The sequence below is a fragment of the Eptatretus burgeri genome, chromosome 10 (assembly GCF_056783735.1).
Source record: "Eptatretus burgeri isolate ZD-2024b chromosome 10, Ebu_testis_v1, whole genome shotgun sequence".
NCBI classification, from domain to species: Eukaryota; Metazoa; Chordata; class Myxini; order Myxiniformes; family Myxinidae; genus Eptatretus; species Eptatretus burgeri.
The window spans coordinates 63,717,826-63,744,168 of record NC_140970.1 but is presented as its reverse complement, the minus strand read 5'-3'; the positions used below and the strand labels follow the sequence as shown (position 1 = coordinate 63,744,168).

At 42.1% G+C, this 26,343-nt stretch overlaps 1 protein-coding gene across 22 annotated transcripts in view; it reads left to right on the top strand.

Annotated features, from left to right (window-relative positions):
* The window catches only part of LOC147018716 (uncharacterized), a 457,423-nt gene that overhangs the window by 262,280 nt on the left and 168,800 nt on the right, over positions 1-26,343 (top strand). For all 22 annotated transcript variants that reach the window (XR_015062500.1, XM_085898687.1, XM_085898685.1 and 19 more), the window contains 6 exons: positions 8,020-8,217; positions 12,469-12,567; positions 12,800-12,898; positions 14,414-14,512; positions 16,368-16,472; positions 19,022-19,094. Coding sequence is in view for 21 of the 22 variants with exons in the window: in XM_085898687.1 (XP_085754813.1) it covers positions 8,020-8,217; positions 12,469-12,567; positions 12,800-12,898; positions 14,414-14,512; positions 16,368-16,472; positions 19,022-19,094 (673 nt within the window). In the remaining variant the exon portion in view is untranslated. The remainder of the gene's footprint in view (positions 1-8,019; positions 8,218-12,468; positions 12,568-12,799; positions 12,899-14,413; positions 14,513-16,367; positions 16,473-19,021; positions 19,095-26,343) is intronic.

Here is a 26,343-nt window from a genome sequence, read left to right as displayed (position 1 = left end):
CAGTGAGAACACTGCCTGTTGATTATCAATAGCACAAAGTTAGTCATTCTTTACTGGATCTGTTTCTGTTTGGCTGTTTCAGTACTATGTGCTACTCTATATGAAGACTGCCGAGGATCAAGGAGGTTATTTTGAATGACAAAATCAGATACCTGTCCTAATGCAGCCTTTTCAGTTAATTTGCTTAGAAATGGCAAATTTGGACTATACCTACTTAACTATTCCATGTCTAAAGAAGGCTTCATCAAAATTAGAGTAATGACAGAGGATATCAGAGTTCCAGGAAAAAACACCAGTGCAGAAAGACAAATTTACAATTTCTGACAGTATACACCGACAAGGCTGAATCTTAACTATCCACTGACAAGGCCTTCATCCGCCGCTTGATGGTGTAATGCTCTCTTCTCTGGGCTGGCTCCCCTGCCTCACATATTGCTCAGCTTGACCCCATGGAAACCAAGGTCTTGAAGATTATTGGAATCCCCCATAATAGGGCTGAGTCTATGCAACTCTCACTTCACCATCACAGATGGGTCAGTGGTCTCTCTTTCTTCTCCACCTCCAACTAGAGAGTTCATAGAACCTGCATAGTCTTGAGAAAAAGGACATGGAAGGATCTTTTAAACTCTTGCTTTGTGCTTCTGAGCACAATTTATATTTTCTACAAGTTGCAATTTTGTCTGAATCTCGATATTCCCCAACATTGATAGCTCGAATGGCACACTTGATTGGTCAAGATGGCATAAAACGGCATAATATTTTGCCCAAGTTGTGACCCGACTGCTAAATATAATTTAAAAGTGCCAAGAATGTGATTTGTGTTCTTCAGTATTCAAGTATATAATTTAATTGAAATAAAATAAAGGCTTTATAGGTTGTAGAAAAACCCTTTTTCTGGAAGTTTACCACCGGTGATATGCCATATTTACACCACCTTATTGAACACGTTGCATTCGTTATTCGTGCCTGTTGTTTGTGTCCTTTATGATGTCCCTAAAAACAGTGTTTCTTGTTTGTTACGATTTTCAATTTTGTTTGAATGCCAGACAGGCAGGCAGATTAGCAAAAATACCTTACCTCTCTCTGCGCATGCGCGCTTGGGATGAGATTCCGTACAATTTGCCAAATTCAGAGCCAAAGCACTACTAAACTGCAGGTTTGTGTTCCGGTTCATGTTCCGGTTCATGTTCCGGTTCATGTTCCGGTTCATGTTCCGATTCATGTTCCAATTCATGTTCCAATTCATGTTCCAATTCATGTTCCAATTCCTGTTTTATGGTGTTCAAAATATAACATTCTCTTGAATTTAAGTAGTTCCTCTGTCATAGACGGACGTCTGTTGATGCAGACAAAGTGAACCTTTGGCTCGTTTCTCAGAAATGCTTTGTTTTCAAATCTGAACCACTTTTGTCTTGGCATAGTTTGTTTTTTAAAATAATGCTGCTTTGATCAATTTAGCTGTTGCAAACAAAACCATGCAGTCATACTTGAATGATGCAACCCATAACATCCACCCCTGCGCACTGATGCAGTTACCTCGCATCCACTTGGTTTATGCAAATCCTGCATTCCTGAAACAATTTCTACCGCCTGGTTTAGTTGCCGATGGCTTAAACTGCGTCAATGTTTACATCATAAATGAGTTTGCCTGTTTGAGATATGGTGATTTTAATATGAAATTTTTAATGGACAGAAATTAACTATGATGATTGTATAATGTGAACAGCACCATTTATCAACATCTCTAAATGAATATGTTTTTTCATAATCCTTGGAAATGCAGCAATATTCTTCTCCCACTCAATATTCTTGCAAACAAGGGATGATAATTTATTTACAAAATGAAACAAGAAAGCATCTGAACATGCAAAACCTGTCCGCATGCTTTGAAAACACACACACACACACACACACACACACACACACACACACACACACACACACACACACACACACACACACACACACACACACACACACACACACACAATTGCAAAACCCATGTCCCACTGCGTGGGGGACGCGCTAAATATCACATTACAGGCGTAAATGTGAAAAGATGCTTTTGGTTTGTTTGTTTTCTTGATAAGTGCTGTTTGTTTTGGATCAAAGCCAATGTAGTGATTTTATAAGACCCCAAATCACATCTTAATATTTATTGTTCCTTCCTCCTCTTTCCCCACCATCCTCGCCTCATTATATCAAATGGCCTGCAGAATTGTTACGAAGTAGTGTGTTACATCTCTGTAGCTGTCTAGTTGTCGACAAAATAGGATCCAATGAAAGACTATCTTCTTGTTGTTTGATAGGTAGGTCACCACATCATGGAACGTCCCATTTTTGGAGGAGACGCTAAGCTGGCTGTCTGATCAGACAGTGCTCAACAGTGTGACCACTCCTTGGCTTTTTCACAAGATCTTGGCTATTAGTTGTTTACCTTGGCATCTTGGTTTTCTATAGGCTTTCTTGGCGTATAGGCTTTCTATTATCATCGCTTTTCCGAAACCTTGTGAACTCTTGGCTTTTTTCATTGGCTCACATTGGCATTTATGAAAATGAGGAGTGGTCACACTGGTGCTCAATAATGGATATTCTATTCCTTGGAGTAATTATTATTTTTAATTAAAAAAAGCCATTTCTTACCAGATTCCAGCTTTGATAAACAGGGAAACAGAGTCAAACTAAAAGGGCATTCGGTAGAGCGCATACCTCCACCACGTAATGCCTAATCCACAAGAAAATATCGGGCCCAATACATTTTTGAAATATGCAAAACTGTACTATAGCGTTTTTGGTCCCATCTCTCAATGTTGAAGAATCACTTTAAGAATTAAATAATTCTCGTATCCAGGTTCGGATTCAGATCTTCTCCAAAATCGAATCAATTCGTTCTTGCAACACACCCAACCTGTCTACCAAGTTTCATCCAAATCCGTCTGCAACTTTTTGTGATATCGTGCTATATATCATTTTTAGCCCAATCCCTGAATGATGAAGAATCACTTTAAAATTCTAGTAGTTCGATCCGGATCTGGATCTTCACCAAAATCAAATCAATTCTTCCTTGTCACACACACAACCTGACCACCAAGTTTCATCCGAATCCATCAAACAACTTTTTGAGACATCGTGCTATATATTATTTTTAGTCCTATCTTTCAATGGTGAAGAATCACATACAAAATTCTAGTAGTCAGATCCAGATCCGGATCTTCACCAAAATCGAAGCAGTTTGTCCTTTTCGCACGCCAAACCTGTCCACAAAGTTTCATCTGGATCCGTCAAACAACTTTTTGAGATATCCTGTACACAAACAGACAGACAGAAAGACAGACAGACAGAAAGGGGGGAAATCATGACCTCCTTCACCTTCGGTGGCAGAGGTAACAAATAATAAACTTTAATAAACAGAGTCAAATGTTTTTTTTTTTTTTTTTTTGTATACCTTGGTCGAGGCTCGTATGAGAGCTAACACACAACTCACAGCAAGGAGGCATGAGACAAGAGGGGTGGGAGTGGAAGGGACAAAACATTGGGGAACAGACACAGGTGAATTGTGGAAGGGAGAGGGATGGGGATGGGACGGGGAACATGGCGAGGAGAAGATGGACATTACAGGGACTTTCAGGAAGGAAAGCAGGAGAATTGAAGGAAGTGGGCTTGGGTGGATTATCGGGGGTAGAAAAGATCGAGGATTTGGATGGGGGAAGATAAGAGGTGGTGGTGAACAGCTGTTTTGAAAGCCTGGAGGGAAGAATGGGAAAGAATAGAGTGAGGAAGTTTATTCCAAAGGCGGGAAAAAAGAGGAATGAAAGAGTGAAGATGAGCAGTGATTCGTGATTTTGGTAGTTTTACCAGAAGGGGGTTGTTGGCGGACCTTGAGCGCCCTGTGGAAATGTGGTTGGGACAAATCGCAGAGAGAGCAGGGGGGCAAGGCTGGAGAGGAGTCGGTAGAAGACAGAAAGACCACCGACCAACCTGCGGTGATTGAGTGAGAGGCCCAAAGACTCAGCTTCATTGCGGGAGATGCCAATGATCTTAAAGCCCTGGTTTCGACAGCGTGAAGTCGAGAAAGGTGGGAGGCAGGGAGCACCAGCCCAGAGGGGAGAGCAGTACTCCATCAGGCTACGGACAAAAGCTTTGTAAGTAGTCAGGAGCTCAAGAGGGCCGAGGAAGGACTTAGCACGACGTGGAGGATTCCTCAGTCGGCGACTGGCTTTTGAGGCAAGGTTGGAAATGTGACTTTCCCAGGAAAGGTCATGGCAGATAGTGAGACCCAGAAGCTTGAAAGAAAAGACTTCTTCCAGAGGATTGTTGAGAAAGTGGATGGGGGGTTTTGTAAACGGTCCTTTCAAGAGACATAGTGAGAGTGTGAGATTTGTGTGGATTGGAAAGACATGTTCCACGTGTTGGACCAGTTTGTGATTTTATCCAGATCTGCAGTGAGCGAAGAAGCTGCTGCTTGCCGGTCTGAGGGATGACAGATGGTACGGCAGAGGGTGGAGTCATCGGCAAAGAGAAATAGAGGATTTTCCAGAGAGTCCGAGAGATCATTGATGAAACCAGAAAAAGAACAGGGCCCAGAACGCTACCTTGAGGAACTCCAGCCTGCACAGGAAGAGGGGATGAAAGAACTCCATTTAGGGCCACACGTTGACTGCGACAGGAGAGGAAGTCTGCGAGCCATGAGTGGAGATGGCCTTGAATACCATGGGAAGAGAGTTTGGTGAGTAGGGCAGGGTGCCAGACTGTGTCAAAAGCACGTGATATGTCCAGGGATACGGCTCGGATTTCCTGTCTGGCATTGAGGACCTCCATCCATTGATGGGAGAGCAGTAGCAGCATATCCAGGGTAGAGTGACCTGGTCTGAAACCAAATTGATGATTGGAAATCAAGCCATTGGAGAAGAGGAAGGATTTCATGTCTGAAGCAATGATGGATTCCATAACCTTGCTGATGATTGGGAGAAGGCTGATTGGTCTGTAGTTACAGGGATCTGTTTTTGCACCTTTTTTATGCAGGGCAGTGATGTTAGCAGATTTCCAAGCAGATGGCAGATGACCTTGGGAAAATGAGAGGGTGAATAGAACAGAGAGAGGGTGAGCAAGAGCAGAAGAGCAGGCTTTGAGGACACGTGGGCTGATGCCGTCTGGACCGGTTGCAGAATCTGACTCGAGGTTTGAAAGCAAGCTCTCCACCTTGTCAGGAGAAAAGGATACAGAGTCCAGGGACAGTTGGGTGCGACTGGGTAAAGTGGGTAGAGATAGTGATGGGTTTGGGACACAAGATTTAGCTGCAAAACACCGAGTTTAGACATTCAGCTTTATCACGTGTGGAATCAGCAGTGCGGCCATTTGAGGTAAGGGAGGGGATGGAGGCGGAACAAACACCAGAAACAGATTTGATTAAACGCCACCAGGATTTTGAGGAGGGAGAGAGCTGAGAGTTCAGACTTGAGATGAGAAAGATGTTGTTTTCTGGCTCTCCTGAGGGTAGATACACACTTGTTCCGAGCTTTGTGGAAAGAACTGAGATTGCTCCTCAGTTGGGTTTGCTTTCCATGAGGCAAAGGCAAGTTGTTTCAGGACAACTGCCTCACCACAAGCTTCAGTAAACCAAGGGCGGGAGGAAGGGTAAGACAACTGAACACGAGAGGGGATAAATCTGTGCATGAGGGAGAGCAAGTTTCTTTGAAAGAATTCCCAGGATGAGTTGATGTTTGAGAAAGTAGTGATAGGAGACCAGTCTGTAAGTTTGATGGCTGCTCGGAGACCCTGCCAGTCGGCTTGAGTGAAATGCCAGACTCGACGGCGGTGAGGTGGTTCTCTGATGACAGCCAGAGAGATGTCCACTTTAACAAGGACGTGGTCAGAAGAACCAATTGGAGCGAAGGAAGAGCAGCAGATATTGTCAGGGAAATTTGTCAAAATCAGATCCAGAAGAGATGGAGTACCATTGGTTGAGATCCGGGTCGGGAAGTTGACCGATTGAGTCAGTCCCAATGAGTCACAGAAAGCTTTTGCTGATGTCCCATGGCAGGTGAGAGAGGTACCCACACCTAGCCAACTGGCGTGATGACAATTGAAGTCGCCACATAAGAGGAAGAGAGAGTTTGGATGAGAAGATAGAAGATGGTCCATGTTTTCGGAGAGTGAGGTGTAGATGGAGTCATCACTGTTCGGTGGACGGTACAGTACACATATAAACATGAGGTGGGAGTGGAGGGGAAGCCGAAGCCAGAGGTATTCCTGGGGGGTGTGGGGGAGTGAGAGCAGTGCAGGGGAGAGTGAGGAATAGAGTCTTTGATGAAGAGAGCAACACCTCCACCAGGACGAGGCTCAGGTCTGTCATACCGTAAGAGGGAGTAACCAGGGAGAGATAGTTGAGAGTCAGACACGTCATGGGAGAGGAAAGTTTCTGTTAGGCAGATAATGTCTGGTTTGTCAGTGGCAACCTGCATGGAAAGATCTTGAAAGGTTTGAGCGAAGGCCCCGGATATTTGAGGTCCACACTTTTTAATGAAGAGGTAGGGGAGGAGGCTTTGGGTGCAGGAGGTGGAGGGGGCGGGGGAGGGTAGGACGAGGGATGAGGGGGGAGGTAAGGAGGGTTGCTGAAGGAGTGTGGGGTATTGCAGAATAGCGAGGGGAGGGGGCCGAATGAGGAGGAGAGAAGGCTCTGTGGTGCTGGGGGAGAGGGGGGACAAGAGACAAGGAAGATGGCAGTTGAGGATTTGAGGAGGTGGAGGAAGAGATGGAGGTGAGAGGGCAGTGGAGGGAGGCAGGTTGGTGGATGAGAGGGGGGGCAACTTAGAGAAGGAAGAGTGAGGGGGATGAAAGGTGGGAGAAAGGTGAGGGGGGAATTTTTGAAAGAGGTGAGAGGGAGGCTTGAGGGAGAAGAGTGGGATGGTTGCTTTGAGAGTGAGAGTGAGGGGTGAGGGGGGTGAGTTGGCACTGAAGTTGGAAAAGAATGGTTGATGGAAAGCTTAGCATCCATGGCAAACTGTGGTTTTTAAAAGTTTTAGGTCAGAGATGCGATTTAACACAATTTTGATGGATGCAATGAAGGCGAATTCAGAGCATGGAGAGAAGAAGCGTTGTAATAGTTGGATTTTTTAGGCAAGGAATGAAGGAGAGGTCGAAATGAGAGCAGTCTGTTAAAATAGCAGAAGAGAAGTGCATTGTGAAACAGTAAAGAGTACCACATGTGTGAGAGAGGAAGATGAAGCATTATAAGATCGTTTTTGTTGTTAATATTAATGTATGAGAGAGTTCAACAGATTAGGTCATGGAAGTGTAAAAAAAAAGAAATCGAGGAAGACGAGGAGGAAGTTAAGAGGAAGAAGAAGTAGCAGAATCGGGAGAAGGTGAGCGTGTTGTTGTTGTTGTTGTTGGGTATATATATATATATATATATATATTTTTTTTGAGATGAGAAAGATTAGTTGGGAGAATGGGGGATGTTTGGAAAGTGGGGAGGATGAAAATTGAAGGTAATGGGGAGGATAGAAATTGAAGGTAATGGGAGAAAAAACAAACAAACAAACAAAAAAAACGATCGAACACCGAGTGGAACCGGTAGGCCTCAAACCTAGGACTAGGCCTCAAACACCAAGTAAGAACGTCGACATAAATACTCACAAAATAGCACGATTTTTGAAACAAAACCGAACTAGGAACACACATTAACATGTAGGTGAGAAAATTAAACAGTTAAAACGGGACAAATAACAACCGGAACTTAACTTTGAGAATGTCAGCAGGGAGCCCCGAAGGAGACCTCTTGCCGCTCAAAACCGGAACCGGAAGTTCCAACCGGAAGAGTTTAATTAATTCCTCTTAAACTATAGCATCGTCACATTGAATTGAAATTCCCCTTTACTGTGATGAAGGTGATTGATCATCCTTGATTTATGGGGACAAATACAATAAATAAGTTTATACCAGTTGAAAGCTGCTGAGATCAGCTTTACCAGTTGTGTTCTGGAGGAAGAGTATTGTTCATACTTCATTTTTTTGCAGAACGGTTATACCCCATTGCACATTGCTGCGAAAAAGGGTCAGCTGGCAATTGTCAGAGCCCTTTTGGAGTATGGTGCGAACAGCAAAGGGCAGACACAGCAAGGCGTTGTTCCACTGCATCTTGCTGCACAGCAAGGCCATGCTGATGTCTGTGCTCTCCTGCTCAGGAACGATGCAGAAGCAAATTCCTTAACCAAGGTAAAGTTTACGGCACTGAAAATCTTTAACCACAATAGATGTGTGTGTTTGTATGTGTGTGTTGCCATTTTTCTGAAAGATGGCCAAACGAATCTTCGTCAAACTTTCAGACATTCATCAGTGAGTGTCGGAAAGTATTTTAGGTAAAAAAAAATTCTGACAATTTTGAAAAGGAAAAGATGTTTATTTTTTCTTTTCAAATCGCTCTATAGTGCCTAAGCCTTTGTCGCTATGTGAAAGATAACATTTAATGATCCCCGACCCCATTTCTTAGTGGGTGTGGGGAAGTGTTTTCGGCCTCCACCAAAAAATGGCAACAAAAATCTAAATTTGATTTCTTCAAAATGCCACTATGATTAGAGCAGGAGCGGGCAATGCCGTGTACCCCTGCTAGTATGAAATAATTAAATGACAATAATAACAACAAACAAATAAAAAGAAACCAACAATGATGATCATGACAATGTCAGAGTATTGGTGATGTAATCAATTGAAGTTGAGCATGAGTAGAGCTCAATAAGTCTATGGAAATGTATAGGAAGACCACAAAGTCCATTTGCTTAGCCAGCTTTTTCCATTAGATCCCAGTCCCTTTCAAACAGAGAGTGCAGTTTCGCTTAATAAATACTCACTGTAACTGCTGCATCTCACTAAAAGGAGGTGACAGTATAATTGGTGACATTTTCTTACTTGCCTTTTGTTGCTTTAAAAAGTTGCATTAAAGTTTTCATGTCCATTGATCCACAATGCTGCTGAGATACATCTTCAAAGTTAAAATTTTGCTCAGACAGAAACTAAAACCATGAACAACATTTTCAACAAACAAAACTTTTAAAGCACTGGATATGAAAAGTTGAATGCAACTTCTTCACTAGAAAGCATCTGAAAATGCAAAGCTTGCCCTCATCTGCTTTGTAGTCGGACTTCCTCCTCTTCTGTATACGAAACATGATGAAAACAGCTAAAAAAAAACAAAACAATTTATGATTTTCGGTGACCTTGACCTTTTTTCCTCAAACACAATCAGCTCCATTGACCCAATATGCAAACCTTGTTCAAATTTCAAGTCAATCAGATGAAAATTGATGGTTTTATGTGACCTCAACCTTCGAACTTTTGATCTCAAAAACAATCGGCTTTTACCTTTGATTGGTAAACCCATTCAGTGACAATATGCAAATTCTTAAAATCTCATGTCAATTGGATGAAAATGGACGATTTTATGTGATGTTGACCTTTGACTTTTTGACCTGTTGACCAAATTTCTAATTTTTCTTCTCCATATTCTCATCATAAAACTTTGTTGAAAATTTGATGACAAAAGCTCAAATGGCAAAAATGTTACAGCCCGGACAGATACACGATACATGACACACACACCCATATAACCAAGTGGCGGTTTACCAGTCGATATTCAAACCGCCATATACCCGAGTGGCCGGTTTACCAACCGCTATTCAAACCTCCATGTACCCTAGTGGCCGTACCGGCCACTATTCACACCGCCATATACCCGAGCAGCCGGATTTTTCTCCGGGGAGCCCAAGGTGGAGGAGCCAAAAGTTCAGGGAGCTGAAGGTTCAAAAGGTTAATATATTCGGTGGTGATATCTTTCTTAAAAATTTTTTGGGGGTGGGTGGGTTTTGATAAGTTTCTTCATACTCTTGTAAATTTGAACCAGGTGAGTTGGCTGTGTGTGTTCTGCGATTCATGACAACAATATCTAGATTCTTGACTTTGATAATCTTTCATAGTTCCAAATGAAAGTTTTATTCAATCTGAGTGCATATTCCAGTAGCATTGACTCCCGACTTTGAATTCATTTCAAGGTTTAATTACATTTTTAGTGTAATTTCATCAATATTTTCACCACAAAATGGCATAGCGAGTTACATTCTTGCAACGTGACAGGGCTTGTTCACCTGTTCTAATCGACACTCACCTTATCAATAGGTGACTTCGAACAGATAGAAATGGGGAGTTAAATTCAATACGAGTCAATGTACTCGTGTAAATATGAGGTATAATAATTTGTAAGGATTCTCTCCAGTTTCCCTCCATCCTGTTCACAGGATGTGAACACAGTGACAAAGCACACAGTGACAAAGTTGTGCTATGCTGGTATCATGGAAAAGTTTTCTTTTCGCCAAAATTATTGGAGAAATTATAATATAATATTTAAAAAATGGCAGGTATAAATAATGGAGAAAATTTGAAAACATATAGACAATGGACAAGCATTCAAGCCAGGTTTCAAATAATGGGGTATGTATCAGGAAGAGGGTTAAACACACACAGAAAGTCATCATTGAAGCCCATACTGCCTACACTGTATGAAGTTTTGCCAAGAAAAATGACAAAAGAATCTGTTAATATTTGGGACCAGTTATGGGGTGCAAGCACAGCAACCCCACTTGACAACAAAATAAGAGGTAGTGAAGAGGTTTCTTGTGCAACAAAAGAAGAGGTAGTGCTCATTTCCCCTGGGCAGTGGGCTGCATGCATTAAGTGGCTCATCAAATGGACATACCATGGTTTTCGTTTTAAGCAGTGCTTCAAATAACTCTCAAATATTATCTGTACAATAAAATTGTTCTACAAATGCTTATTGTGACAGATCACTCTGCTTGACTCCATATCTTGGTGATGTCCATTGCCTTCATGGAAGTGAACCTCATATGTTTGAGCAGCCTCTTCTTGAGTAATGAAGCAAATTTCTCACATTACGTAGTAATGGATATGCAAGGTATGGGCAACTGGAGATTATCATCATCATCATCATGTTGATGGTGGAGATTCATCTCATCTCTTATTGTCAGTCACCTTTTATTTTTATTTGAAGAGGCAGTGTCGCATAGACTGTAGACTGGCACCATCACAGGTGAATACTGTTGATTCATGGTGTTACAGTATGTCACTTAAGCCTGGTGTTGGCTTAGTGGTTAGGGTGGTGGCTTGGGATCCCAGGGTCCTGAGTTCAAGCCCCGTTGAGCCACTGAATTAATACACCAGGGGGTTGACTCAGCCTGTCATCCTTCCGAGGTCGGCAAAATGAGTACCAGTGTACTGGTCCCGGTGTATGCCCCGGTAAGAATAGGTTTACCATATCCCTGTGTGTCGTAAGAGGCGACCAGGGTTGGCGTCAGGAAGGGCATCCGGCCATAAAAAACATTGCCTCAAGAAAAAGCCCAACCCCTGCACAGCAGGGAAAAATGGCTGTAAAAACGGTCATTTTTCATTTTATACAGTATGTCACTTGGTGCCAACATTTTTACATGCAAGTACACCTCCTGTTGCTCACATTTTATTAATTTCCTTATAATGCCTCATCTTGTCTTTCATCAACTTATTGTCATGCTCCCAAATGTTCACATTCATATATTGTGCTCATTTCTAGCTATGGTGTTGCAATATGACTAAGGCCTAAGTCACATTTGCTCTACGGCGAGGATACGGCGGCCGTACGCCCTCTGAATTGACAGAAACGTGCGGCGGCCGCAGAGTTTCTGCGGTGGCCTCAGGGTGGCCCTACGCCGTTTGGCTATCTTTTACAGGCCGTAGGGGTCGCCGTGGAATTATAGCGCGGAGTTATAACTTTTTTCATTTCTACATTCGCCGTAGCAATTCGACAAGTCGAAACAAAATAACTGGTAAAAAAAAAAGAAAGAAAAAAAAAAGAACCCACTCGTTACCGTCCGTCTGGCCACACGTTCGCCTTAGGGTCCCCCTGCGGTCGCCTTGCGGGCACCTTGCGTCTGCCTTGAAAATTCTATGGCCGCCGCAGGAACACCCTAAGGTCACCGTGCGACATCAAATCAAAGACTGTACGGCACCCCCACGTTTTCGGTCTCCACAATTTCTAAATATGCCGTGCGGCTACCCCAAAAATAAAAACATATGTGACTGCTACATTGTGTGACCGTGGAAATACTGCGGCCGCCGTATAATTGCTAGTGGCCATAGATTTTGTAGACCCCACGGCCGCCGTGCTAAATGTGACTTAGGCCTAAAGGACACACCTGGTACATAAAACAATTCAGGTAAAGTTTTGTTAATTGTCTGGAAAACGCAAGTTCTAATCCAAGGTGTGGCTTCTTAGCTTTGCTTAAAAGCACTCATAATTACGAAAAAGTTTTAATGATATGTGATTAATAATATTAGAGAATGTTACCAATATTGCATAAATGAAGCTTGGTGTGTTTGCTGATAGTTAGTTCACACCTCATTATGATCGACACTAATGTATCGCAGAGTGGTCTTTCCTCACTGCATTTGGCTGCACAAGAAGACCATGTTGGTGTGGCTCAGGTGTTGGTGGACCATGAAGCTGATGTGGATGCCGCAACCAAGGTGTCATATCTCCAATGGCTGTTAAATTCCCATGGTTAACATGATAACTTGATATAGCAATTAATTTAACAATGGTTAAACCTGTTTCATTGTGTGGTGTTGCTGTACTGCCAGTTTCTGGTCCTGATTGTTCACACCACATTGGGTTGGTGGGGAAATGAAGCGATGTTTCATTATTGTTTCGACATCATACTTTTCAATCTCCCCCTGTCACTTTCCTTTTGCTTTACAGCTGGGCTACACTCCGCTTATTGTCGCTTGTCACTATGGCAACAGCAGGATGGTGAATTTCCTTTTACAGCATGGTGCGGAGGTCAATGCTAAGACCAAGGTCTGTCCCTGCTAGAATTAATTTGTGTCTCATTACAATACACCTTTTACAGGAGCATTGATGTCTGGATGGAAATCCTGCCAGTTAGTGAGTGTGACAACTAAAAAGGTTTAAATCCTATATCTCTATTAATATGTTAATTTTGTCATATTGTTCTTGTTTGTCAAGTAATTTGTACACATCCTCTTCTATAAGCCTCAGTCAGTGTAGAAACATATTACTGGTACTTATATGAATCTTAATGAGAAAGAGGCTTATTACATTATTTCTTTTCTATACTCTCACAGAAGAGCAGAGCAACATGGGCCAATGGATGAACAGACCAAAATGTAGCAAAGGGGAAACAGTAGGACAATAAGAAGCATATACATCATCGCACAGGGAGAAGAATTACAGGAGCAGGGTGCGAACAGGGTCTCATTGGGTGTCATGAGGTCAGTGGTGAAAATGAGACAGACCATTAGGTGGCGGTGGGCAGCAGATTTGAAATCCTGTCGAGAAGGCAGCGGAGTATGAAAGAATGAATGTGGAGCATTGAGTTTAGACTTCGGGAGCGTAACGAGGAAACGTAATTGTTGAGTTTGTAAAATGCACAAAATACTCATGCAAGTTATTAACAGATGACCAAATCACTCTGAGATAAGTCGAGGTTTTCTTGAGTCACGTAATTACCATTTTTCATTTTCTTGTGAGTCACACTGAAATTATGTAGTATAAAATGTATTGGTATTCTTACAATCTATCGTGTTCTGTGGCAGGTATCAGCATTTATTTTTCAGAAGTAGACGATGCTGTTTGTAGGACGCCAAATTTAGTGGCCATCCCAGGTTGCCTTGATAAGATGATTGGTGCAGCTTCTCGTGATATGGAAGACCCTCTGCTGACAGTATGTCTTTACAGATGATGGTGTACCGTTCAGATAATTTCAGCATTTTTATCCAAATATGATTAAGGAGCAGCAATATAATCTGATCTGGATATTGTGTGACTTGAATTGGAACTTTAAGGTGGTGATCTCATCATCATTTACTCTTGTTGTTCTTGATGGATGATACTTCTGGGGTTGGACAAGGTCATTTGAGACGATAGATAAAATAACACAATGCAGTTGGATTTGAATTTGTCCTCAATTAACTTAAGAGATGAGACCAGAGCAATGAACATACTTCAATGCAGGAAGTGGCCATTAGGCCCATTAAACTTGTGAAATGGTTACCAACCTATGGTTGTTTGTCCATGCTCTTTTTAATTGTTTCCCCCCTTTTAAATGCTGAGCGTCAAGCAATGGAAGCAGCACGATTCAGCCAGGCACAGGTTTGAACCACCCATATCCCAGACTCAGAGCGGACACTAACGAGTCAAACCATTATGCCCCTCAATGTGTTAAGTTAGCGTTCATGTATATAGAGATTTTTGTAATGGTAGATAATTGTCAATTAACATTGATTGGCTGTTCAATAAAGATAAATTGATGAGAAAGATGAGTGTGTTTTTATGTTCTGCTTGTCCTGGCAGAGTGGATACTCACCACTGCACCAAGCTGCACAGCAGGGACACACTCACATAATCAACCTCCTGCTGAGAAATGGTGCACAGCCAGACCTTGTAACAGAGGTTCGTGTTATGTCACTAAACATTGCACACATCAAATATAACAGGAAATGCACACACAAGGCAAGGCTAACAGAAACAACAACCAATATAATTGTCTCTGGTTATTGCTATTAGCATGTTGGTTCCAATTCGTAATGACTTGGTCTCAAATACATCACAAGCAAATCAATCAGATGTCTTAACTGTTACAGTTCAGATTATTGATAGATCGTACTATATCAGGAAAATGTTGCCATATTTTCTTCTCTCCTGGTTCCTTCGTTGTCAGATGCCATCTTCTCTAATTTTAGAGCCTGTCTTCTAAAACTGAGGATTGCAGTACTGGAATTGTGTTTAACTGTTTTTGTTAATAGTTGATATTAATCTGTTTTTGTTAAGAGTTGATGTTAATCCGTAGGTATTTGCAGATGTCGTTGAGTGTCTTTGCTGTGTTTGCCTTCCCCCCCCCCACCCCCCCCCTCTGTCGCCTTGCTCTTCCATATGAGGTTAGATTTAGCATATTTATTTTTCTTTGGTATCAACCTCGTTTTGGTCTGTTGTACCGAAAAATTTGCTTCATGAGCATTATCTCAAACTCCATCTCTTAATACCATCCATCCATCCATCCATCTATATACAGAACAGTATATAAAAACGAAAAGAACGGTGAAGCCGTGAAGCAGTCCGTGAAGCCGTGTGACTATATGTCTATCAATTACATACTGTTTGAATGTCAGTTGCACCGTGACTTCACACACGTATGTTGATGAATTACGTACTATTGGAATGTACTTTTCAAACTCTTTAGACTGCTAAGACCCCTTCGACTGTTGAAGACCCTTCAGACCCCAAAGACCCAGAGGACCCAAAAGAACCCAAGGATCCAAAAGACCCGTAAGACCCTGCCGACCCAAAATACCCTGAGAACCCAAAAGACCCATAAGACTGAGAACCCAAATGACCCTGAGGACCCAAAATACCCCAAGGACCCAAAAATACCCAGATGACCCAAAAGGCCCCAGGGACCCAAAAGACCCAGATGACCCAAAATACCCCAATGACACAAAAGACCCAAGGGACCCTGAAGACCCAAGGGATTCTGAAGACCCAGAGGACCCAAAAGACCCCAAGGACCCACAACACCCAGAACACCAAGCTGTCCCAAAAGTCCCTGAGGACCCATAAGACCCTGAGGACCCAAAGATCCTGAGGACCCAAAAGACCCAGAAGACTCCAGAAGACCCTGAGGACCCACAATACCCTTTAAGACCCCTTAAGGCCCCTTTAACCTTAAAGACCCTTAGGACCCCTTTTCCTTTAAAACCCTTTCAACATTTTAGACACCTTTAGATTCCTTCACCCTTTAGACAGATGAGACAGCTTTGACGCCTGACCATTTAGAGCTTTATATCACTTGGACCTTTTTCTATTAGAAATAAATGACAAATAAATGTAATATCACCAATATTACAAATACATTTGGACAAAATATATGGTTGTGTTATGATTGGTGTAAATCATGACAACACAACAAATCTGTGCATGGAGAGGCAAGCATAGTGAGCCGATTCATGCTAGTTGCTTATAAAAACAAGATTCATGAAGGAGTAAGCAACCTCAATATTGAATGTTCCAACCTACTTCATTTTTGACAGTGTTTAGCAATGACTTGAGTCATTGGTATCCTACAACACAATGAAAAGTTTCCAAGTAACTCTACTTGCCAATGTGGTTATCTCATGAACTTTGATTTTTTATTGTATGGGACAAAGAAGAGAACTATAACGAAAAAATGGAAACATACTTTGCCCATTGACTTGTGTTTGTTCTCTTTTTACCTTGTATTACACGGTCTTGCAATTTCTTACCTCCACAGCATGGAAACACCGCACTGGCGATTGCACGACGTCTTGGATATATCTCAGTGGTAGACACCCTGAAGGTGGTTACTCTGGAAACGGTCACCACAACCACCACCATGGTATGCATTGTTAGAATTGTTGGATTATGAAGTTAAAAAGTGGGGTCAGATCATAATTTTTTTTGAGGGGAGATCACCCATCACAAGGCCTTGTGGCCACTCAAAGGTGGAGGCTCATCAAAAAATAGATTGTGAGAAGGGGAATCACTGGGAAGGAGATACCTTTTCACATCTCTCTTAAACTTGGAAAAGGTTGTATGCTGCTGGGAAACAGGATACAGAAAGGGAATTCCAGAGTTTGGCAGTGCATGGGAAAAAAAAAACTGGAGGAATAGCTTATTGTGTTGACCTTAGAAACAGAGAGTGTGGGGATGGTGAAGCTGCTACACATGTAGAGTGCTTTAAAGTATCTAAAGGAGGGACAAGTAGTGAAAGGCCTTTTGAGCATTTTTCATTTTAGTGCCTGCAGAAGAGATACAGAGAGGCCACAGAACGTCACACCAAGAGAGGTTTCAGAGATGATGCCAGATCATGGCCGGCCAGGTTAACAACTCGTCATTGAATTCTGTCTAGAAGGGATAGAAGATGAGTTGGAACACCCACCCAGATGTGACCACAGTATTCTGTGACTGGACGTGTGATGGTCTTGTACAAGTGGAGCGAGGCCCTGGGAGGGAAGTATAAGTGAGCCCAATACAAGCGGCCAATTTGCTGGGTGGCTCTTTTGGCAAAGCCAGAAATGTACTTATCCTAACCAAGGTAAGAAGTGATGTCCAGACCAAGAATACAGATGCTATCAAGTTCTTGTCATGGTGCTTGGTCCATAGCCATGTTATGGAAAGAGGGGGATCTTGACCTGGACATGGATAGCAGGTGGTCTTCTTTTGATTGATGCTGATGAACCAGTCTTTTCCACAGTTATTGACATTCAGACTATCTATGAGAATGTCTGAGATTATTGCAAGCAAAGACCCAGATATATCATATGACTTTAGCTTGTGAATGAGACCCTTATGCCAAACATCATCAGAAGCCTTTGCGATGTCAAGGGCTACAAGTCTGGCCTCACTACGCCAGTCTAGGGCCTGGTTCACGTGTTTAGTTGTGAGGGAAAGAAGCTGCTGGTTGAAAAGGCATTCAAATGCTTTTCTCATGATGGGGAAAAGGCTAATCGGCCTATAGTTGGACGGAACAAATTTCGGTCCAGAGCCTTTAAATGCAGGTTCAAACGAAGCTAACTTCCAACAAGGTGAGGAAAACGACTTTGATCGGTATAGGTTATATAGTTTTGAGAGAATAGGGGACAATTCTGGCAAGCACATCTTCAGGACAATTGCAAGGATATGATCCGGTCCATTAGCTTTTGAAATTTCCAGCCCTTGGATGACTTTCCCAACTTTCTGAGGAGTGATAATGACAGTGGATATATTAATGTCCTCGTGAGAGGGACAAGTTGGCAGCGATTGATTTTGATCATCAAGTGTCGAGTTTGCAGTGAAACGCTCAGCCAAGAAGTTGGCTTTATCAATGGGAGCAGGTCCGAGCAGGAAAGAAGACATCCATGCTAATTTGAATCCATGCAGTGAACTCAATCGCTGCCTCAGAAGGGCTGAAGCAAAAGACTGACTTCCAGAAAATATCCCCCAGGAAAGATCGAAAGACATCGCAGTCAGTCTTGCCATACTGGAGAACAGTGCGATGAAATGGATGGGTGTGAATGGATGGTGAGGAGCAAGTTCTTTGGACTTCAATGTTGGCATGATCTGAATTTTCTGAGTAGAGCCAGAATTTTGGCAGATCCTGGTGGAGCCCAAGGATTTGAGCACACAAACAGATCAAGAAGATGCCTATTATTGGTACCACAGTCTGGAATTTGGGTGGGAGATGAAATTATCTGGATAAGGTCATGTGGCACAGCAAAATTGTAAGCACTGACACCAGAAGCATCAGTGGCATGACAGTGAACCAACCATTCTTTGTGATGGACATTGAAGTCTCCAAAGACCACAATGTAAGCTGCTGGATGTCGGGAGAGCGCCAACTCTATGCTTTTAGAAACAGCGTCAAACGTCGCACAATTGGATGATGATGGAAAACTATCCAAGAAGTAAAGATAGGACATGGAATTTCATAAAGAGAGGCAGAAGGAGATGATAAATAATGAGAGAGCTTATTAAATCATTCACATTTACTCCTTTGTGTTACATGATTAAGGCTGATGGTGAGGTTTCGTATGTAAATCACATTTAGGCCAAAGACATTAGTATACACGACTATACTTTTTAATGTGAATTGCAAGGATATGAGCATAGACAACATACAAACACATATAGTTTATAGGGTTTAAATCTGAGTTCTCAGAATCAAGAGCCTTGGGTTCACCAGAGACTGCTCACTAGACCAATCCAAGCTTACTTGTTTTCTGATACCTTTACTTCTCCCAAATCAACTTTGCTTCCAATTCCTGCTTGTCCTTGTTCCCAATTCTTACTTTTTTGAAACAAATATTTGCTTTTAGCTGCATCTTGTTTTCTTCTTTACTATACCTCGTCTTATTAACCCCACATTCATTTAACACCTTTTCTTTTCATCTTTATCATGTCCACCAGGTGGTCACTACGAAGCATAAAATTAATGTGCCAGAGACAATGACGGAGATCCTGGAGGTATCTGATGATGAAGGTAAGCACACGTGAGATCCTTTCTTTTGAGCCAATAAATGTTGCCCTTCGTGCTGATGGAATACAGTACACTCAATATCTCCTTCAAACGTTATCCGTTTGAGCCCACCCTGACAAAACTGCACATTCATCGACTCTTTTAACACACTGAACTGTCGGTTGTATTTCACCCATTAAAAAGGTCACTTTTGAGTAAGCAAATAATTTTTACAATGGGTAATGCTCGTAAGTTTTGTAATGAAGTGTTTTTTTTAATTATTATTTATGCCGTACAGTATAGACTTTCAGGGAAATCTAATTTGTGTGCAGCTTTTCTATATTTTTCCAACAACATGCTAAACAAAGCTCACTGAGAATGACATAGGGCAAGCCCTATAGCTCAATTGTAGAATTGCAGCAAAGAACCCGTCCTTACAGATGGATTCGTTCCCCCATTTTATGATGTACATTGAATATTTTATTACGATTTGGAATACCGACTTCCACCAGGTAGCACGATGGAATACACATTTACATAGATCATTTGCGACCTCCCCCAAACCTGAACCCACAGGGATATTCTTCTTTCTTCTTTTTCTTTTTCTTCTTTTTAACCCCCTTAAAACCTTCCCGGGCACACCCGAGTACAAACATTAGTTTTCAACTCATTTCGTCCAGTGGTCCAGGAGTGCATAGAGGTCAAACAAACGCACAAGCACATGATACTGACAATTCTGGAATTATATTTGTAGTATGATTCAATGTGAAGGTGAAAGTGAGCTATCCACATTCAATTAAAGTGGATTTTTCAGAGAATACAAAGATAATAATAACATTGTTCACTCAATCGTATTGCTAATTTGCTAAAGTTCAGCCATAGTGACGCAAGCTTGTCGCATTGCCTGGAGATATTAGAGGGAAACGTGGTGATCAATGTATTCAGAACCTCAAGGCAGAGATTATAATTTATTCTAACACAGGTATGTGATTTGGTCACACAGCACACAGATGTTTAATAATTTTAAATTACTCTCTGGCATTTGTTTGAATAGTTTATTTTGTGTGAATTTTTGTGTTATAAAGTAACTAATGAAAGCTGGACTGAAGGCCGAACACCATTAACTGCTCAACAATGGCAGTATTGTGAATGCATATGATGTTTATGCCTCATCATGGTTCTACAAAGGCAAGATATCACTATCTTACAAGAACGAGACTCCTGGAAGAGCAAAGTTAGATTGACAGTAGGAGAGAGACAGTGACAGAGACAGAGACAGAGACGAGAGAGATTGTTTTCCTCTTTATTACAAGGAGGTTCAAGTCTTACGTGGTGAAATATACATTGACGCAGATATCAAAGAAAAAGACAACCAAACATGAAAGTGGAAGGGGTAACATGAAAGCAGCGGTTAGAAATTGTAAATCAATTGTAAGGGCACTATCAGCCAGGCGACATAAAGATTGCTTCGCACACCACTGTTTTTCGAACAAGGCAGAATCGTGGGTTTCAAATTCAAAATGCACATGAGATGTAACTAAGGCTTTAAAAATGAATAAAACATCATCAGGCAAAATGTCAACGTTCTGAAATTTCTGTTTCCTTGATAAATAAATGGCAAGTTTTGCCTCGGAGCACAAGGAGTTCGTGAAAAGACATTCATATTTACACTGGTGAGAAATATTAAAACCAAACATAAAACTATAATGTGTAAAAATCAAACCGAGCCTCTGAATCACATGGGATAAGATTGCAAACAGGGAGGCCAACCTCGAGCACTCAACCAAAGCATGAAAAATGGTTTCATGGGCATCGCAAAAGGGCACAATTCTAAATTATCAGAACTTTGCAATGGGACAGAACATTTCAAGGTAAGATGTAGTGTGCCAGCCACCAGTGTAAATCCCCAGAGTGCTTGACAATGGCTTTCTTGTACATCTCATGCCATTTGATTATTGCGGAATGGCTAGCTTGAAGCAGCGCTCTCCAATGAGCTTGCAACTCCACGGATTTGCCAGGAATGAGGGTACGAACACTTAAACTATACACCAAGGATTTCTCCATCAAGATAAAACCTCAAACCAAAATTGAAAGACTGGGAAAGAGACATTGGGACAAAGGGAGGGCAGCTTCTATTTCTGAATCCAATTTTAACACAGTTTGTTTAAAAGCCCATAAAATCAGAGAGAAAATCCTCCCAATAACTCTGACCGACTTCACACAGATGGCCACGGCAACATCAACAACTGGCTTCCATCTATGTAGAAGGGGGTTCCTAAGATGTTTGACCCTGATAAAATTGACATCAATGAACTTTTGCATAAAAGAATGGTCACCATAGACCCCTTCAAAAATGAGATTTAAAAAATTGGTTAATTTAAAAACTATTTGGAGGGAAAAAAGTCACGGTGAAAAGCGACTGCCTGTAATGTCTCCAGCATGCTTCTGGAGAACAGAGGGACCGATGTTATACTCGCTTCTTGTAAAGAAGAAAGGGCTCGTCACCGTAGCCAATTTTCTCAGCGAGCCTGAGCAATCAGTAAGCGTCGCCTTTTCATGAGACGTCAGAATACAAAAGTCTTCGTAATGAAAGGAGGTGAAAAGCCATCACTTTGCTTGTTATGTCAACCCCTGTCCACCTTTGGTGATGGGCAGGCTAAGTACGCCAGGCCTCTATAAAATATTTTGAAGTTTTTTTGAGAATAAAAACTGGGGCCTGTAATGAGCAGAGTATGACCCTGATAGGAAAGCTGTCTCAATAGTCCCATCAGTTTCAGCAGCCACTGCTCAGTTTTAGTGATCAGTGATTCCCAGTTTTTAAAAATAAAATCTCAATTGCTGAGAAAGTCCCCGAGGTAGTATATCCCATCAGGTGCCCACTTAAACCATCTTGGCAGGTTCGGAGGAGAGGATACCATTCCATGGACCTAGCTAAAGAGCTTTGCCCTTTTGCCAGTTAGCCTTTGTTGCGCTCGCCATGGTGAACTCATTGGTAGACTCGACCAAGGTGGAGACATTCTCATCAGAATGCACAATTGCACAGAGGTCATCTGCAGAAGCAATGGTCTTTACGGGATTTGCCGATGGCAGAGGAGAAAAACCATGAAGCCGTGTGTGCAAACAATTTAGCAGAGGTTCGATTAAGAGGGAATATAGAAGGCCAGACGAGGGGCACCCTTGACGAATATGCCCTAGTAACAGAGAAAGGCTGACTTCAAATATTATTCAACTTGAGCAGGTTAAAATATTATTATACAATAATTTGATGTGACAAAATTTTCCCCAAAACAAAACCCCCATAAAACAGCAAAGAGATAACACTGATCAATTGTATCAAAAGCTGTTTCTTTGTCTAAAAACACTCGACCAACATTTCTTTGTTCAGCGGTACAAAATGTCAGTCATGTCGTGTACAATAAAAATGCTATCATATATTGTCCTTTTAGGGATACAATAGGATTGATCAGGGTGTGCGATCTCCCCAATGACAGGCTTGAGGCGATTGGAAAGAATTTTCGAAAGTATTTTGTAGTCTGTGCAAAGCAGCGAAATTGGCTGCCTTTTTTTTTAGTTGCTGAAGGTCTCCTTTTTTAGGTATAAGAGCAAGTACAGCCCTTTGGCAGCTGAGTGGTAACAAGCCTGATCGTAGGCTATTGATTAAGAGGACAAGCAGTTTGACTCCCAATACATCCCAGAAGGCTTTAGAGAACTGCAGGGATTCTATCTAGCCATGAAGCCTTGCCTGTGGGCAAAGTTTGCAAAGCGGCAAAGAGTTCTTCTATGGTCACGTCCTTGTCGAGTTGTTGACATGCAGACTTGGAAAAAGTAGGGAAAGAAGTGGTTAAGGAATGAAACATGTCATTTTTAGTGTTCCTGGCACAATACAAGTCAGATAAGTATCATTTTACCAAAGTTCGAATGTCGTTTTGGTCATGGGTTGTTGGACCTCCTTGTGTCCACAGCGAAGTTATACGACGGTTTCCCTTCGTCTGCGCTTCAAGACCGAAGGAGAACTTGGAAGCGGTATCAATAAAACATAAGTTCTCCATTCGTAGTCTCATTCGAGCCCCTCTCACACACTTTGTGCAGAGCCGAGCAAGGAGGATTTTTTTTTATTCGCTAATAAAGAACTCGTCCTTTCAGTATTGGGAGATGGAAGGCTTTCAAGATGCTCACATTGAAAGTTTGATAAGCGGCACTGAAATTTTGGGCTGGAGATAGGACGTGAAGCACGACCATATGGTGGTCATAAAAGCCACTTGGGGTGACATCAGCATGACCCACAACATTTAAAGTCACTGTTGATATAAAATCTGTCCAGCCTTGCAAGAGATAGCTGGTCATTTGCACAGTGGCTCCACATATATTGACGTGCGGATGGATTCTGGTGGTCTCCACACATCCACAAGGGAGAATTAAGACAATGCTCTCTTTCGAGGCACTATGCTTGCTGGAAGGGGCTCTTCTCCATTGCGATCAAGGGTGGAGTCCATTGTGGAGTTAAATTTCCTGCCCAGACAAACAAAATCAAGGTGTGTGAGAGACGTTTCTAACTGTGGAAGAAAATGTAATCTTTCTGTGCGATTGCGAGATGAATATAATATACGTTTATGACCATATGTTTATAACTATAATAAAATATATTAACTAAAATGAAATGCCTTTAAATAATTTCTTTAAAAGTAACACCCTGTGCACTGAGAGAAGGATGCAAATGAAAAGCCACCCCAGCACTAGGACAGGCCAAGCTACTAAAGAACTACTGTCCTTTCATGATTCTATTCCATTTACTCATGCATGAATAGCGAGACCTTCTCTTTTGCAAAAGGACAATCTCAGAATGTTTTTGCTCAACGATCAACTTCACCTGAACTTAATGCAGAGGTCAGGATCCCCCATAAATATTTAATGTTGCAATAGCAAAAGTCATTTTGTAAATAGAGCAAGATTAATTTGGTAATAGGGAACTAGGGGAGTCAGGCTGTGCCTGTAATTCCTTCGTAGCTTTAAGCACACACTTTCTATGGTGAAATACTTGTGACTCCGTCACACCAAACTGTTCAGCCTTAAGGAGCAGACGCTTTGAAGATGTTATAAAGCCAGACATATCCGGGAAGAAATCAATTCCTTTAATGTGTCTGTTTTGAAAAGTGTGTTGAAGAAACTTTTAATTCTCAGTGGTTGTCACATCAGCACCACCCTCTGGTTCTTGAGTTAAAGCCAGATTGTTCCAGACCTCGAACTAGCACTGGAGGCAAGCGACGAGGCCCCATCTGAGTTGTAACCCGAATGGTCTTTGTTTACTTTAGCAAACTCTGAAGCAAACATTTCCCCAATGGAAACTTCACACTCTACCGGAGGTGCAACCAGTGTTTCTGCAACACGAGTTTTAAAATCTGCGAGAAGCGAATCTAAAATTTCCACAACATTAGCTTCACACTCCACCAGAGGAGAAGCAGCTGTTGTATATTTTGCCTCTATTGTTTCAAACACTTCACACTCAGTAGAGGGTGGGACTGGAGTGGGTTCGTTGTTCATGATTACCATGTCAGTAACCACTGAGGTGGTCACAATAATTTGTTGTGGCATTATGCTTGGTCTATTTTCAATGCAGTTATGAAGAGAAATGCTTTCATCCTCTTAAGTTAAAACGCTGAATCTGTTTTGCAAAACAAAACCAACCATGGGAGTTATTGGTTCGAAATCAGAAATGCTGCGCTCGCTTGATGGTGCCATATTTTTCAGACAGCTCGTCCGTATGTCCTCACTAACGTTCCCATGCTTTTACCTCCTCTTGGAGGCCACGGCGATGAAACCCACGTCATCCACCAAGAGATTCTCAGTTTCCGTCCTCAAAAGTGAAGGCTGGTGTCCCACCCTAGATGTTCCACTGGAGGCGATGATTGTTTCTGTCGGTCTCGATGTGCCACCAGAATTAGATTTCGGACAAGTGCCTTTTGAATGTCTGTGCTCTCCGCAAGTGAAGCACATCATCCTCTCCATTGCAATGTACATTAGGTAGTTGTGATTACCAACTACAGTCATTGCTGAGGCATTGAGCGACAAGGCATTGTGTTTTAAAATGATGTAACAATGCTGCCAGAAGGACATAATGTGATGAACTGTGGAATCGGAACGCAAATGAAAGTGAATCGTAGAGATTCGTGACACTACCATGCCAAACTATTTTAAAATGGAGAGAATCTCTTCGCTTTTAATGAAAGGCAGCACATTTGATAGAATAACTTTCACCACCATTGTGTCCAATGGACTCGCGTTAACGAAGATGTCCGGCTGCACTGACAAACAGGTTTCACCCGCCTGGGCGATGTAGCACTCCTCGGAAAGAAAAACAACTCCTCGGTTCATCTTTGTAGCCATGAAGATTTCAAAACCAAAGAGTTCTTCCAAACCCAACACAACGTCTTCAACCTGAACTCCATCAGGTGGACTTGACTATAAGTCTATTCCTACGAGAAAGTGACTTATAAGTGATATTCTGCAAACGAACATTTGCCATCTATTAATATAAACGAAACCAAGGAAACATTTTCAAAAACTAACAAAATAAAACATGTCACGAGCAAAGCCTGCAGGCAAAGGTAAAATAAAATAAATAGTAATGAAAATGCCGACAAGTAGAGTACAAGCCCAAAAACATGAGGTTCTTTAGGGCAAGCACACAAACTTACTGTGCATGCTTCTCTCTCTCTCTCTCTCTCTCTCTCTCTCTCTCTCTCTCTCTCTCTCTCTCTCTCTCTCTCTCTCTCTCTCTCTCTCTCTCTCTCTCTCTCTCTCTCTCTCTCTCTCTCTCTCTCTCTCTCTCTCTCTCTCTCTCTCTCTCTCTCTCTCTCTCTCTCTCTCTCTCTCTCTCTCTCTCTCTCTCTCTCTCTCTCTCTCTCTCTCTCTCTCTCTCTCTCTCTCTCTCTCTCTCTCTCTCTCTCTCTCTCTCTCTCTCTCTCTCTCTCTCTCTCTCTCTCTCTCCTAAACAAAGAAAGGAAACACAAGGACACAATAGAGTGAAATGGGGGACAGGAAAGAACCAACAAAACACAGTACTTCCAGCATGAAGCAAAGAGCCACCATGTGAGAGAGAGAGAGAGAGAGAGAGAGAGAGAGAGAGAGAGAGAGAGAGAGAGAGAGAGAGAGAGAGAGAGAGAGAGACAGACAGACAGACAGACAGACAGACAGACAGACAGACAGACAGACAGACACAGAACACTGAAATCAGCAAGTAACATGGTGGAGTTATAAAAGGTTAATGGGGTAATAA